The sequence below is a fragment of the Plasmodium gonderi genome (genome assembly GCF_002157705.1).
Source record: "Plasmodium gonderi DNA, contig: Chr08, whole genome shotgun sequence".
Classification (NCBI taxonomy): domain Eukaryota; phylum Apicomplexa; class Aconoidasida; order Haemosporida; family Plasmodiidae; genus Plasmodium; species Plasmodium gonderi.
In genome coordinates, this window is record NW_021628933.1 from 1,152,637 (window position 1) to 1,166,122 (window position 13,486).

Genomic DNA, 13,486 nt, shown 5'->3' on the forward strand with positions numbered 1-13,486 from the left:
CGAAACCCGCAAACGTGGCAAGTGCAACCGAAATCGAAACCACTAATGTGGCAAATAAAACCATTAACATGTGGGATCGCCCATTGATCGTCTCTCCAGCTTGACATTCGATAGGAAAAGGGGATCCACAGTTTAGGGGATCCATATGTGTTCATTTGGAGTGTACATTGGGTCTGGCATATGGTATGAAATTTTAATATCCTGCAGAAGTGTATTATGCAGAGAATCGTCTTGTGTCTTGATTGGAAAATTGCCGAAACTGATTTGACTACAAATTGATGGCTGTTTAGTGCTAACTTCACATGTACTTTCACTAATTCGATCAGATTCGTACTGCTTTAAATCACGCACAAATTCTAAGTAATATTCGTGTGTCTTTTTGATTAAATCTTCACTCTCTTTTCTGGTATACAATTTTTTCGATATGATATTTAATTTTTTGGACTCTGCCATTTTGTATGAACGAAACCACTCCAGCAGTAAGTTCAGTGTGTGGGGATAGTATTTCTCAACATCATCCAATGAATTCACTTCATCGAAGTGTTTGTCGTGTTTCTGCAAAGGTGGAGCGGGGGGCGATTTGTTAGTTAGTTAGTTAGCTAGTTAGTTAGCTAGTTAGTTAACTAGTTGGCTAACTGGTTCGTTTGTATAAGCACGTGTTAACGTGATCACGAGAAAAAAAGGGGGCATCGAAAATATGCAACTCGTGAAGAAGTAACTTGCATCATGGAAAAAGTATTTTAAATATATTTTATTTTTACTAACATTTATGGCGATGATTTTCCAGTCCAGTTGTCCCTCATCAATCAGCGTAAACGCTCCCAGAATCTGGTTCCACCCACCCAAAAAAAAAAAAAAAAAAAAAAAAAAAAATGAAAAAGGAGACATATGGAGAGGAATAAAATATTGGCGAATATAAGGATTTGCACACGTGCGGATGTACAAATAAGTCAGTGCGTATGGAAGGAACCTACCTTTACGGGAACAATCTGCCCCATCTTGAGACAGTTGTGTCCTATGTCTACTACATCGAGCGGATCGTCGTCTCCTGTGAAAAACCAATCGTTATTATCCTTAGTTCGAATGCTATAAATGTGCTTCGGGTACTCATATGTTCTGGGTAATGCACCATAATTCCAATAAATTGAGTTATGGTAATATCTTAATTTTCCCTTTTTCGTGTCTTGCTTAATTACATTAAAATTTTCTGTTAACTGTATTTCCAATTTTATATAATTATATTTTGTTATTTCGACTATCATGTTATATGTGCCATCTTCATTCATCAAATCAATGTCATGCCATGGTGATATTTGCATAAATTTGTCATTTATTTTTTGAAAATAAGAAATATAAAAATTATCTTCATTCAACTTATTACAATATTTTAACATATATGTCTTTTTATTAATTGTAAAAATGTTAGAAATATGATCGAATAAACTTAAATTCGAAAATATATTTGAAATTATATTATTATTATGAAAATTTAAATTTACTTGGAGCTCTTTATTTGTTTCAACATGATATTCATTTGTTTTCTCCCTTCCTGGCATTTCGCCATTACTTGGGGTTATCACATCTCTACTCATTTTTCTTTTGCTGAAATGTCGGACGTCTATATTTCTCTGAAAAGGAGGGATGAACGTGCAGATTATGGTGTGCACATGTAGATGCTTGTCTGTGTCTATATGTCTTTAGGTGAGGGACGGGGAGCACAAATTGGATTTTTTTTTTTTTTTTTTTCTGAACTGTTCAGGTGAATGTAGATGAAAAAAATGGTTGCTTGCACTATAGCTAGCTATTTTTTCAAATATTTTTTTTTTTTTTTTTTTTTTTTTTTATAATTCCCAAATAAAGGAAAAAGATAATTCCTATTTACAAACTCCGCATCAAGTATTATCACAATGCTTGTATCTCAAAACGAGGGCAAGGGAACACATGGATATATGCATATATATATATATATATATATATATATATATATATATATATATATATATATATATACATCCTCTGAAGGAGAATTCTTGCATTTATCAATATGTATATATGAATTCGCACATGTGCAGGTAAACTTACACTTTATCGATGATGCAGCAGTATGTGCCAAGGTCTCACTCTTTTGCATGTGTAGCAGTTCCGAGAAGGTATATTTGTTGGATGCATGGACATAAAAAAATAAATTGCAAACGTATTCACATAAAAAGCAAACTACATCTGTCTACATACGTATATGGGCATAAAGAATCATTAAACAAAAATGTAGAGAGGGGGTTGGGGGGGAGGGAGAGAGAGTGCATTGATAACGACAACTGCTGCTACAACTACGAAGGTTTTTACTTGCAGAACTTCTCTTTCGTTTTCCCCTATTTATTTCACTTTAAACCACTGGTACTTGTCCAAGCATAGTTAGGTACAAAAGAGCATGTATATCGAGCGACACGATGCGCTCCAACAAATACAATACGTTTTCCGCAGATAACATGTGTGTGTATCACGTGCACAAAATAAGGGGCGCGAGAAGAAATTAAAAGTAGAAAAATGAGTCAAAGATGAACGAAAAATGTGCGAAAAATGTGCGAAAAATGAGAGAAAAATGAGCGAAAGGCGAATGAAAGGCGAATGAAAGGTGAACGAAATATGAACGGAAAAAAAAAAAAAACTGCGGACAGTTGTAGATATTCCTGCTTTTGCGAATAAATTGTGGGAGGGGAAAAATATATATATATATATGTATACACGTGTATTTACACCTATGAATTAAGGAATTTTTCACATGAAAATCACTTGTAAGCATACTCTATGGGTACACGTAAAAACGTGCTTACGCCCAGGGGTGTGTTTTTGGAACACCGGATATTAAGCATTAAAGTGTTTTTCCTCTGTGTCGCCAATTTGTTTCGCGTTCTCACACTCATTTTATATTTTACTTTGCTTTATTTTGCTCCATTTTTTTTTCTCACTGCAAATATTTTCACTTATTTAAAATTTCGTCTCGTACATGCATACACAACATCCTAAGAGGAACACAAAGATGTGGTTCCCCCGTTTTTGTATAGAAAAGTAGGACTCAGTATATGCACGGCTTAATAACCTGATTCCGCAAACACAAATTTGGCTAATTATTATTTTTATTTTATTTTTTTGCTGTGCTCATCCTAACTAGTGTGCCACATATGTCGTGCAGATTGTATATATATTGTTCTCAAAAAAAAAAAAAAAAAAAACCACAGCATGGCATTCATACATGTACATATGCATACAAGTACATATACATTGGCTCACGTATGCTGCACGCATACATCACTTACACATGTCAATCCAGAATGGAAATAAAGGCATTTACATTCCAAAATTTAGAAAACGAAAAAGAAAAAAAAAAAAAAAAAAAAAAAAATGCACATTTTCCTTTTTAGTCCTCATAAATATTTTGCTCTTTACACACTGTAATGGAACATTTAATTTCACACTTGTAGTACTTGTTTTAATTTTACACTAAGGAGTTTATTACTCCCATTTTCCATCCCTTTTTTTTTTTTTTTTTTTTTCCCTTAACTTGGGGATGGAGACTAAGGTAAAAGTAAAAATAAGGGTTAACAGAATATCAAAAATAAAAGAAAAGATAAAAATAAATACAAACGTGAAAACAAATTCAAGTGCAAGAGAGGACAGCAGGAGTAGAATCACATGAGAAATTTTTTTTTTTTTTTTTTCCACCGCATCCCCCGCTCTACAAAAATTAATAGCACACCAAATTGTGTATGTTAAAAATCGTGTGTGAAAAGTGCTTATAAAAAAAAAAAGAAAAAAAGAAAAAAAAAATTCCATAGTTGGGTATGTAACTTAATAGTGTTATTCGTTCGCATGCACATGCATTCGCGCTCTCGTTTTTCATTTCACTTTTTGTTTCACTTTTTGTTTCATTTTTCGCTCCGTTGTTCGTATCACTTCCCACTATTCAACAATTTCGACACTCGAAGTTCACTCCATTTTTGAAGCCTTACTTGTATGTTCCTCTTGAGGAGGAAGCACTGTGCTTTCCAGAATGCCATGGCGTTGCTTCCTTTAAGTCTATTTGTCACTCCTTCGAATTGGGTGAGAAGGGTGGAAGTGGTTAAGTATGCAAGAGGGGCACGGGAGAAATTGTGCATTAGTGTATTCCTCGCACATGCACAAATATACATACATGCATATACACACACATACGCACATATACACACATATACAAACATATACACATATTAACATTTCACATGTATTGCCCAAAAACAAAAAGGTCACGATAAGTGTAACTTGATTTCCCTCTCTTATCGGATAAGCTAAAATAAAGACAGCCATTATTCACACGCAAGTTAATTCTTGGGATTAATTTTTTTTTTTAATGAGAATTAATGACTTCCCAAAAAAAAAAAAAAAAAAAAAAAGGGGGAGAGGGAAGGAAAAAGGAAAATATATTTTTGTCCTCACCCCTAGATCCATAAAATAACATGAACAGTAAGATCAATCCTTTCATCTGAAGGTGTCTAAATGGAAATATACTTTGGAAATGAGTTGCAATCATGCAATTAGTTTAAAATATGGCAGAATAGCAAGGGGAGTATATGTGTGTGTGGATTTAGGTTCATGGTTCAGAGTTCATGGTTGGGAAATGCAAGCTGTGAATTTTGCTTCATTATGTGTGTTCCAAAATGCATGCATACATACATACATACACTCGTACATGCAAAGTTATGTGTGCATATGATTACGTACGAACGGGGATACAGAGTAATCTCATCAAAAAATGAACTCGTCAAAAAATGAACTCGTCAAAAAATAATCTCGTCAAAAAATAATCGCGTCAAAAAATAATCTCGTCATTAGTTTGACGCCTTGGGCTCATAACGTGGAACGCAAAGGAGAGTATTTCCCTCCCATTTTGTGATGATTCATAATTCAAACTATTCATATTTTTCTCTTCCCACAAAATTGATATGTAGGGAGCAAAAATGAAGAAAAAAAAAGCAAAAGAATAAATACATGCACTTGTACATATACTTATGCACACATGTGTAATAAATAAAAAAAAAAAAAAAAAAAAAAAGTGAGAACACGATTTGGTAAAAAATACCAGTAGTACTTGTATTGCTATTACTAGATTCGATCCTACTGCTCTCTCCCCCACCATGTTTTTTTTTTTTTTTTTTTTTTTTTTATCTTCCACATAGGTTTACTTTATTTTTGTAAGTGAAAATTTAACCGGCTTGGTAGAACCGAAGGAGCGTTGGTTTATATCTATACATACACACATATGACATGCACTCGCATATGTATATTTGTAATATACATGTTTTAATGAATATCCATTTGATGGTTTTATTTAAAGTATTTGTTAAGTAGCAAGAAGAGAGAAAAAAAAAAAAAAAATTGAGTCTTCTTCACGAATATTTCTCCCCCTCCCCTCCCCCGCTTTAATTTGTAAGTCGTCATAGCATAGATTTTATTGTGCAAAATTGGACATGCACCTTTCTCCTTTTGTCACTCTTTTTATTTTAAATTTCCACAAGGGAAGTTTCTTCAAAATGCAGTTGGTACATGCATGGGAAAAGACGTGAAATGTTAATTTTTAGTTTATCATAATATTATACTATTATACTATTTCGTTATTTCACCTCGGCCCATTTCACCGCTTCGCCCCTTGAGCACATGTACAAACGAAATTAAGCATATTTGATAAGATCAGATTGGAGGATCTAGAATTCTCAAGATCTGATGCTCTGTCCCATTAGATGTAAAACGTTCGCTCATTCGAACTGATGTTCCAGGATCGCTTGAATGACATAAGGAATGATGAACCCGAATATGTGCATTAAGAAAGAGAGGAATAGCCGGTTAAGGAATAAAAATGGGAAAATTGATTCATCTAATCTATCATTAGTGAAAATAATCGATGAGTGGTGTTGCATTGAAACTAACTCGTATCCTATAAGGAATGAAAAAATATTAAAAAGAATAAAATTGGAAATAAAAAAGTTTATATACACTAACATACTGTATAAGACAAAAGTAAATTTTTTACTTTTCAACACTTTTTACAATTATAAGTATAAGTATGACTTGAAGTATGTAGATGAACAATATGCATTCGATGTGTGTGCAGGTGTGGGAGTATCAAATTTTTACGAAGTATTGAAAAGACATTACAAATGGATTGGAAATGACCAAGACAAAAGTGGTAATATAGAATATGGATTGACAGAGAATGAACATGAGGAGAGAGGAAATCCCAGGGAAGATTTTTTTCATCTAGGAAATATTCACTCAAGAGATTTCCAATTCTCGCAATTATACACATCGATTATGTACTTTTGCTTTTTACTCCTAGATAGGAAGTATTATTTGGATTTCATATGCTTGTATTTGTATATAAAATCTTATTTTTCCTTAGACAAGTTGTTAATAAAGAATGAAACTGTTTTAGAATTCACATGTCATGAGAAATTCCTGAATTTGTTGCTGAAATTGTCTGACATTACAATATATAACAGTGTTAATGAAATGGAAGCAGACAAGGAAAATTCATTCATTCAAATTGGACATACTGGACGAACGAATATGAAAGAGGAAAAAAAAAGAAAAGAACAAAAAAACATGTATAATTTAAACGAGTTTGAGGAAAATATACGAATTAGAAACATTTCCACATTGTCATACAACTTGTTATTTCGGTTGCAAATAAAAATAAATTTCAATGAACTAAATTATGATTTGAATGCAAATTTATATGACACTTTGTGTAATTTTATTTTGTCGTTTCAGGATGAATTTACATCTAAGTTAATTTCCAAGTTAAATGAATTTAATAGTTTAACATTTATGTGTGGTAAGCATATTTTTATGACATCTCCCAGCGGCAGAGAAATAACAAATGTGAATACGCATATTGATGATATTCGAAATAATGAAATTTTTAATAACATTCATGGAAATTTCCATCTTTGGAATACACTTCCCTTACGTGATCAGAACGCAGGATTAGACATAAATGATACATCAATTCAGACACATGATGGAAATTTCAACCATTTGACACATTCAAAGGAACATAACATGATATCTCTATACCAAAATAAAAGTATCTTCACACGTTTTTCAAATCGAATAGATGCACCACAGTTGCGACAGCAAGACATGAGCTTTCATGAATCTCAGCAAAGCATAAAGGAAGCTTGTTATTACAACTTCAGTCTCTTTAGTGCAAATGTGAATGATGCATTTCTGGATGAACATAGAAAGAGTTTATTTTCCTTTGTTCATAAAGGTAAGGCGTCTATCGGTGGAGAGAAGGTTCTCGTCATGGATTCGATAAGAGGAAATTATCACATGTGTGGTGGAAAAAAATTAAGAGAAAATGGTTGGAATTGTAATACCCTGAATGATTCTAACGAGTGTGAGGTGCTCATGGAAAGTACGTTTACCCAAAGAAACAACACATCCATGGGAATGCTCCGACCAAAGGAAATATTTTCCTTTAGAGGTGAAGACATTTATCAAGATGAAGAAGAACTGGATATGAAAGGTGGAACCGTTGCTTCATACTCATGTGTAAAGTGGAGACTCGAGGGAAAATCAATTTATAGTGAGTGGTGGAAGCATCTCTTTAATCATCTGAATGTTCAAGGAGACAGTGATAGGAGTAATGATAGTGCAAATGATAGTGCTAAAAACTGCTTTAATAGTTGTAGTAATAACATTGGTAAGAATAGCGAGAGGAAGGACAATCAAAGGTTGGGTCGCTACCTGTGGAATAAATCTTATACAAACGACACATCTGCTTTGAAAAAAATAGAAAGAGAAATATTAAAAAAAAGAAAGAAAGGGAAATACCAAAGGAATTTTTTAAGTATCATTAATAGCATTTATGTTACCCTACACAAAAATATTATTTATAGTATAAATAACAGAATTGAAGAGTATCGATTTTTTATTATGAAACGTTTTTTTCATCTTGTTTTTAATAATAACAATTCAAAGCAGAATCAGAACATGATCAACACGTGGAAATATCAAATCATGGCATGTCTACTAGGGCATGAAAGTGACATGTTCTCAGTTCATCATAAGACGAAGTACTCCACTACCATTGCTATTAACACTACTACCTCGAGGGCCACTGCCGGTGGCACCACTACAGAGACTCGGGACGGGAGGAGGGTGCGAGAAATGAAAAGAAGTAAAGCTTTCACAAAACAAAATGGATCAATCACGTTGAAAGAAAAACTGAAAAAATTAAAAAGAGGTGATATATACATTAGTAAAAATGTCATTTGTGTCAATCACGAAATAGTTTTTTGGAAAAAGAAAAAAAATGAAAAACTTTTACGGCTTCACTTTAAACCATTTCAGAATTATTTTTCTTCCCCATTTTATCAAAAATATATTCATCTCTTTTTTTATTTTTCGAAAATTGGAACAATCGTGAGATACATTAAACTATTTGTGCGAGTCTTTTCAAAAATTATGTTTCATAAGGGTAGCAAAAAGAAACATATTACTAAAAGTAGAGTCAAAAACCCGGGTGCTGTTTGGAGTAATGAAAAAAACATAACGATGGATGTCAAATGTTGGGGTGAGCAGAATGCAGAGACGCAAAACAGTTTATTTAAAAAAAGAATAAACAGAATAAGCAAAGTAAGCAAAGTAAGCAGCATAAGCAGAACAAGAAGCATGAGCAAAGTAAGCAGCATGAGCAGAATAAATAAAACGGGGAAAGAGAAAAAGACAAACGAACCAAAAGAAAATGTGAAAAAAAAAAAAGAAATGCATAATTGTTGGACACAGCCCGATTATGACGTAATTCCATTAGGAGAGGTATTCATCACGTTTGTCAATGCAGTTGCAAATTATATGCACTTTTATGATGAAAATATAAGAAAAATAATTATACATGAATGTTTAAGCACTCCCTTAGAAATATATAATACGGTTAAAAGTCACTTGGAGTGCATTGAATTCCTGGCATTTCTTTGTTCAAGTTATGCATCTGATAAGCACGAAATTTTAAAAAAAAAATTTTTTCCATTTTATGAACTTCAAACTTCGACCAACACCACTACTGCTAATGTAGAGGAGGAGGGAGGAGAAAATGGAATTTCAAACGAGAAACAGATAATTGAATATAATTATTTTTTGAATATTATTTATGGTCTTTCACACGAACACTACTGTAAGGAGGCTCAAGTACACGGGTTGAAGACAATCACCACTGCTGAGAGTAATAACATCTTTTCCAATGCATCTATCAGAGATCTTTCACACGGTTATGATAAGAACTTATTTATTTTTCCAAGAGGAAGTGAATTGCTTAGTTATGTGTATAAGTACTATTATCTGTTCGTTAGTGTGAGGAAAACAAACCTGGAAAATCTATGTAGATACATTTTTTTGAAAATAATAAAACCACTTTTGCATTTCCTGTATGCATACGTCTATCTTGGAATTAACAAAGACTATCACTTTGAATATATGATATGTAAGGAAGTTGCCCATCAATTCTTTTTTGTTTTTCAAAATGGGACCAGATACTACAACAGGGAGTTTCTAATGTCAGACACATTCCTTTCTCTTCCCGTTTTTTTGAAATATTTCATCGAGATGACGTACGATGCTGGTAAGATATTTTCTAGTGCTTCGTACATGTCGATTAAGCAAAGCGTGGATGGAGGACTATTTTTTTTTTCACTTTCCACATTCCCACGTGCAGCTAAATGTGATCTCTGTGATAATGTTCTGGTTTGCTGCGTCTATTTTATTGCATCTGTTTTATTGCACCTGTTTTATTGCATCTGTTTTATTGCACCTGTTTTATTGCACCTGTTTTATTGCACCTGCTTTATTGTGTCTATTTTATTGTGTCTATTTTATTGCACCTGTTTTTGCTGCGTCTTTTTTTTTTCTTCCTTTTTTTAACAGTATTCCACCACCACCCCTCGTTTAGGTCTGCTGTCGAGGATTTTAAGAGCATCCAGTGAAGAAGACTTTTACATGGCCATACCCAAAGTGGGAAATGTAGAAAATTTGAGAAATTTAGAAAATGAAAGAAAAAGGAAAAAAAAAAGAGAAGGAATTGAGAAAACCTCAAACCAAAGGGTATACCTAAACGGGACAAGCATTTCAAAGTTGTTATGCACCTCATCAATCATGAATATAGAAAATTTTTTAAATTTGTATACAAATTTGCATCAGCAAAATGTTCGTAGAAAAAATGAAAATTTTGTAAATGTCTTTATTGAACACTGGAACAATGAAGAATATTCAAAGCTCGTTTTTACAAAGACGAAGAGAAAAATCGATAAGAGGTTACAGAAATATTTTTTTACATTTTTGAAAACACTGAATGAACACAATGTTCTTCAAACTCCACAAGGAAGAAACAGTGATGATGGGAATAGTGCTGGCTGTAGTGCTAGCTATAGTGATTACAATGAAAAATCAAAATTTCTGAAAAAAAACAATGCAGAAGAAAGTATGAAGAAAAATCATAATGATCCCAATAGATGCAGGTTCGTTGGATTCAACAAATTAAGCATAATTTGTAAGAGAAGGAACAAGCAGAAAAGGAATTTCAACATGTCTAGTTTTAGAAATGAAGCAGCGGCACTGCGCTCTTGTCATCAGAAGCAGCAGAAGAAGAAGATGGAGAAGATGGAGATGGAGAAGATGGAGAAGATGAAGATGGAGAAGATGGAGAAGATGAAGATGGAGAAGATGGAGAAGATGAAGATGGAGAAGATGGAGAAGATGAATATTCTTGGGCATACAGTACGATGCACAGACGAGAGGGTCTCATCGAGACAGGGTACTCCTGCTGCCACGACAGACAGATTTAAAAAAACTTTTATGCAAAGCATGAAATCAATGGAAGCATGGCAGATGGGTAAAAAACACAATTTGAAACTGAAGAAACATTCACATGATGAATCTTCACCAACAAGCAGCAGTAATAGTGGCAGTGAGGATACACTATACACAAGTTTTGATAACACAACCGCTTCTTCTTTACATACTCATTTATCAACGAGACATTATTATGGTAAGGCATGGAAGAAAAAGAACGGGAATTTAAAATATATCAAACGACATGATCAAGTAGGTTTTACTCAGAATGAAATAAAAATGAATGAAGAAAGCAGATGTGTATTGAACCCATTTGAACATACACTTTTTGGAAAAGATGAAAATAATTACGATAGAAGAGAATTGCTAAGGTTCTGTATAAATTACAAAGGTCATAAGGATAATATTAGCAGTGTTGTATATGTGAAGAGAGCTACCAGAGGATATAAAAAATGGAGAAATTCAGAAAAATCAAGAAATTTCACTATCTCCAGATCGAACGAATTCTGTAATGATGATGAGAGGGAGCAGATGGCAGTGGGGGAAGAGATGGGAATGGAGGAGGATCAAGAAAAGTTTGAAATTAAAAGTATTAACTATTTTATATACAGAAATATATACATCCCAATTAAGAATCATTATGATAATATAAATAAAATTCTCGTATATTGTTTTTTAATCAAGAAGAATTTGCTACCATTCCTATGTCTCTTGAAATGCTATCTATTTGATGAAAAGGAGGAGAATTATAAAACATTGTCTCTCTTGTTATGTGGAAAGAAGAGTGATAATAGTTACAATTGTTTGCGTTCATATAATATTCATCAAAATAATACACATACAACAAAAAATGTTCAAACTCATTTTTGGCAAAAGAAACTTCTTCACTATCATTTGGATAAGGATTTTTTCACAAGTACAGACATTTCAACAATGTTTAATTATATCGATATACGCATTCAAATTCCACATATGTTAAGAATATTTTTTGATGAACGTGTCATAAATTGCTACAGAAGCGTGTACAAATTAACATCTCTTCTTTATTTTACGCACCAAAGTTTAAATCACATTTTTTGGATTTTTTGCAAACTAACTAAACCTCTCGTTTATCAGTACAAGCAGGAGACAGAAGCAGTAGGGGGTTCTACTTTTTTCCGTTCGCAAGATTTTAAGTATATACATTTGATTAATGATATAGCGAATGGGATGGGTTCAGGTGAAAACAGTGATGAGGAGAAAATAGAAAGGGGTGTGATGAACTCTGCTGGAGATGTCCCTCGTCGTGCTAGTGATGTCAATCTAAATTGCTCCCTGACGAGGAAAATTTGTAGCGTGTTTCTGACGAATGGTAGATTTTTCAACATTGGGTTGGATAAGCATTTCAGATGTAACAGAAATGTAAATAAATTTATGGAAAATGCAAAAATACTGAATGATATCCTGAACGATTTTAACAAAATAAGAAATGAGATGCATCTAATAGTTAGATATATTTACGACTATGTAATGAATATGAATATTTATAGAAATTATTTTTTTTTTTTCCAAAATGTTTTAAAAATATCTAGCTTTTCTTATTTAATCGAATTTCACAAATCGCTAGTAGAACACATATTTAATTTCTCCTTTTTATCCTCCCATTTTCTATCTTTGAGAAAAACAATTTTTACCATTATCAACCTTGTTAATGTATTTAAACGAATCATGGATTCATTCATATCGTATGAATCCGACACACAACAAGAGCTGGTGAATTTCTCTCGCACATTTGATCAACACTCCAAGGCACTTGAAAAAAATATAATTCTACTAACATCACCAGACGCACAAACCTTTATAAAGAACTTTTATATTAACAGAAACCATTTAATTATGCACATCCGAGAATTTCAAAACGGACGACTGGGTTGCATCTACAACACATTTTTCTTCAATCAGTATTATTCCCTTATGTTTGAGGAGATTTAGGAAGACGACTCATACCACTGCAAGGTATGCCATTAAAATGGAGAAGCATCTGGGAATGGGAGTTCCCCAGGGTGCTGACCTATCACCCACAATTGCTATCACAATCGCTATCACAATTGCTATCACAATCGCTATCACAATTGCTGTCACAATCGCTATCACAATCGCTATCACAATCGCTATCACAATTGCTATCACAATCGATATCACAATTGCTATCACAATTGCTATCACACAATAGCCATCACAATCGCGACCACAATTACCATCACCATCAGCCTCCCTATCATGTTTAAAGTTCTTCTAACATTGTGTACAACGCTGAGGAACAAGGAGGTATACACACATGGCCATGCCATTCCGTTTGTATGATGTTGCTATGTATATGTGATGTGTCACAAAATAGATAGCCGACGTAGCATCATTCCTACTCTAACAAATTCGTAAAAAAAAAAAAAAAAAAGAGAAAAAAAGGAGGAAAGAGGACAGAGGACAAAAGGGAAAAGGACAAGGGAAGATGAATCGGTACCTCTCTCCATGAGAAATAATAAAAGGAATAAATGGAGGTATTCCATGAAAGCAGTTTGATTGATTTTGACAGACTTCCACTCATTTTCAGTCATTTCCAGTTATTTTC

At 33.3% G+C, this 13,486-nt stretch overlaps 2 protein-coding genes across 2 annotated transcripts; one reads left to right on the forward strand and one right to left on the reverse strand.

Annotated features, from left to right (window-relative positions):
* Positions 1 to 132: 132 nt before the first annotated feature.
* PGO_082260 (inorganic pyrophosphatase) lies at positions 133 to 1,592 on the reverse strand (the record flags this gene model as incomplete). The annotated part of the gene is made up of 3 exons (XM_028687448.1): positions 133 to 555; positions 766 to 828; positions 975 to 1,592. The coding sequence occupies 3 exons, from the start codon at positions 1,590 to 1,592 to the stop codon at positions 133 to 135; spliced, it is 1,104 nt and encodes a 367-aa protein (XP_028543249.1).
* Positions 1,593 to 5,844: 4,252 nt separating this feature from the next.
* Positions 5,845 to 12,849, forward strand: PGO_082270 (hypothetical protein, conserved; the record flags this gene model as incomplete). Its single annotated transcript, XM_028687449.1, has 2 exons — positions 5,845 to 9,652; positions 9,980 to 12,849. The coding sequence occupies 2 exons, from the start codon at positions 5,845 to 5,847 to the stop codon at positions 12,847 to 12,849; spliced, it is 6,678 nt and encodes a 2,225-aa protein (XP_028543250.1).
* Positions 12,850 to 13,486: the final 637 nt, after the last annotated feature.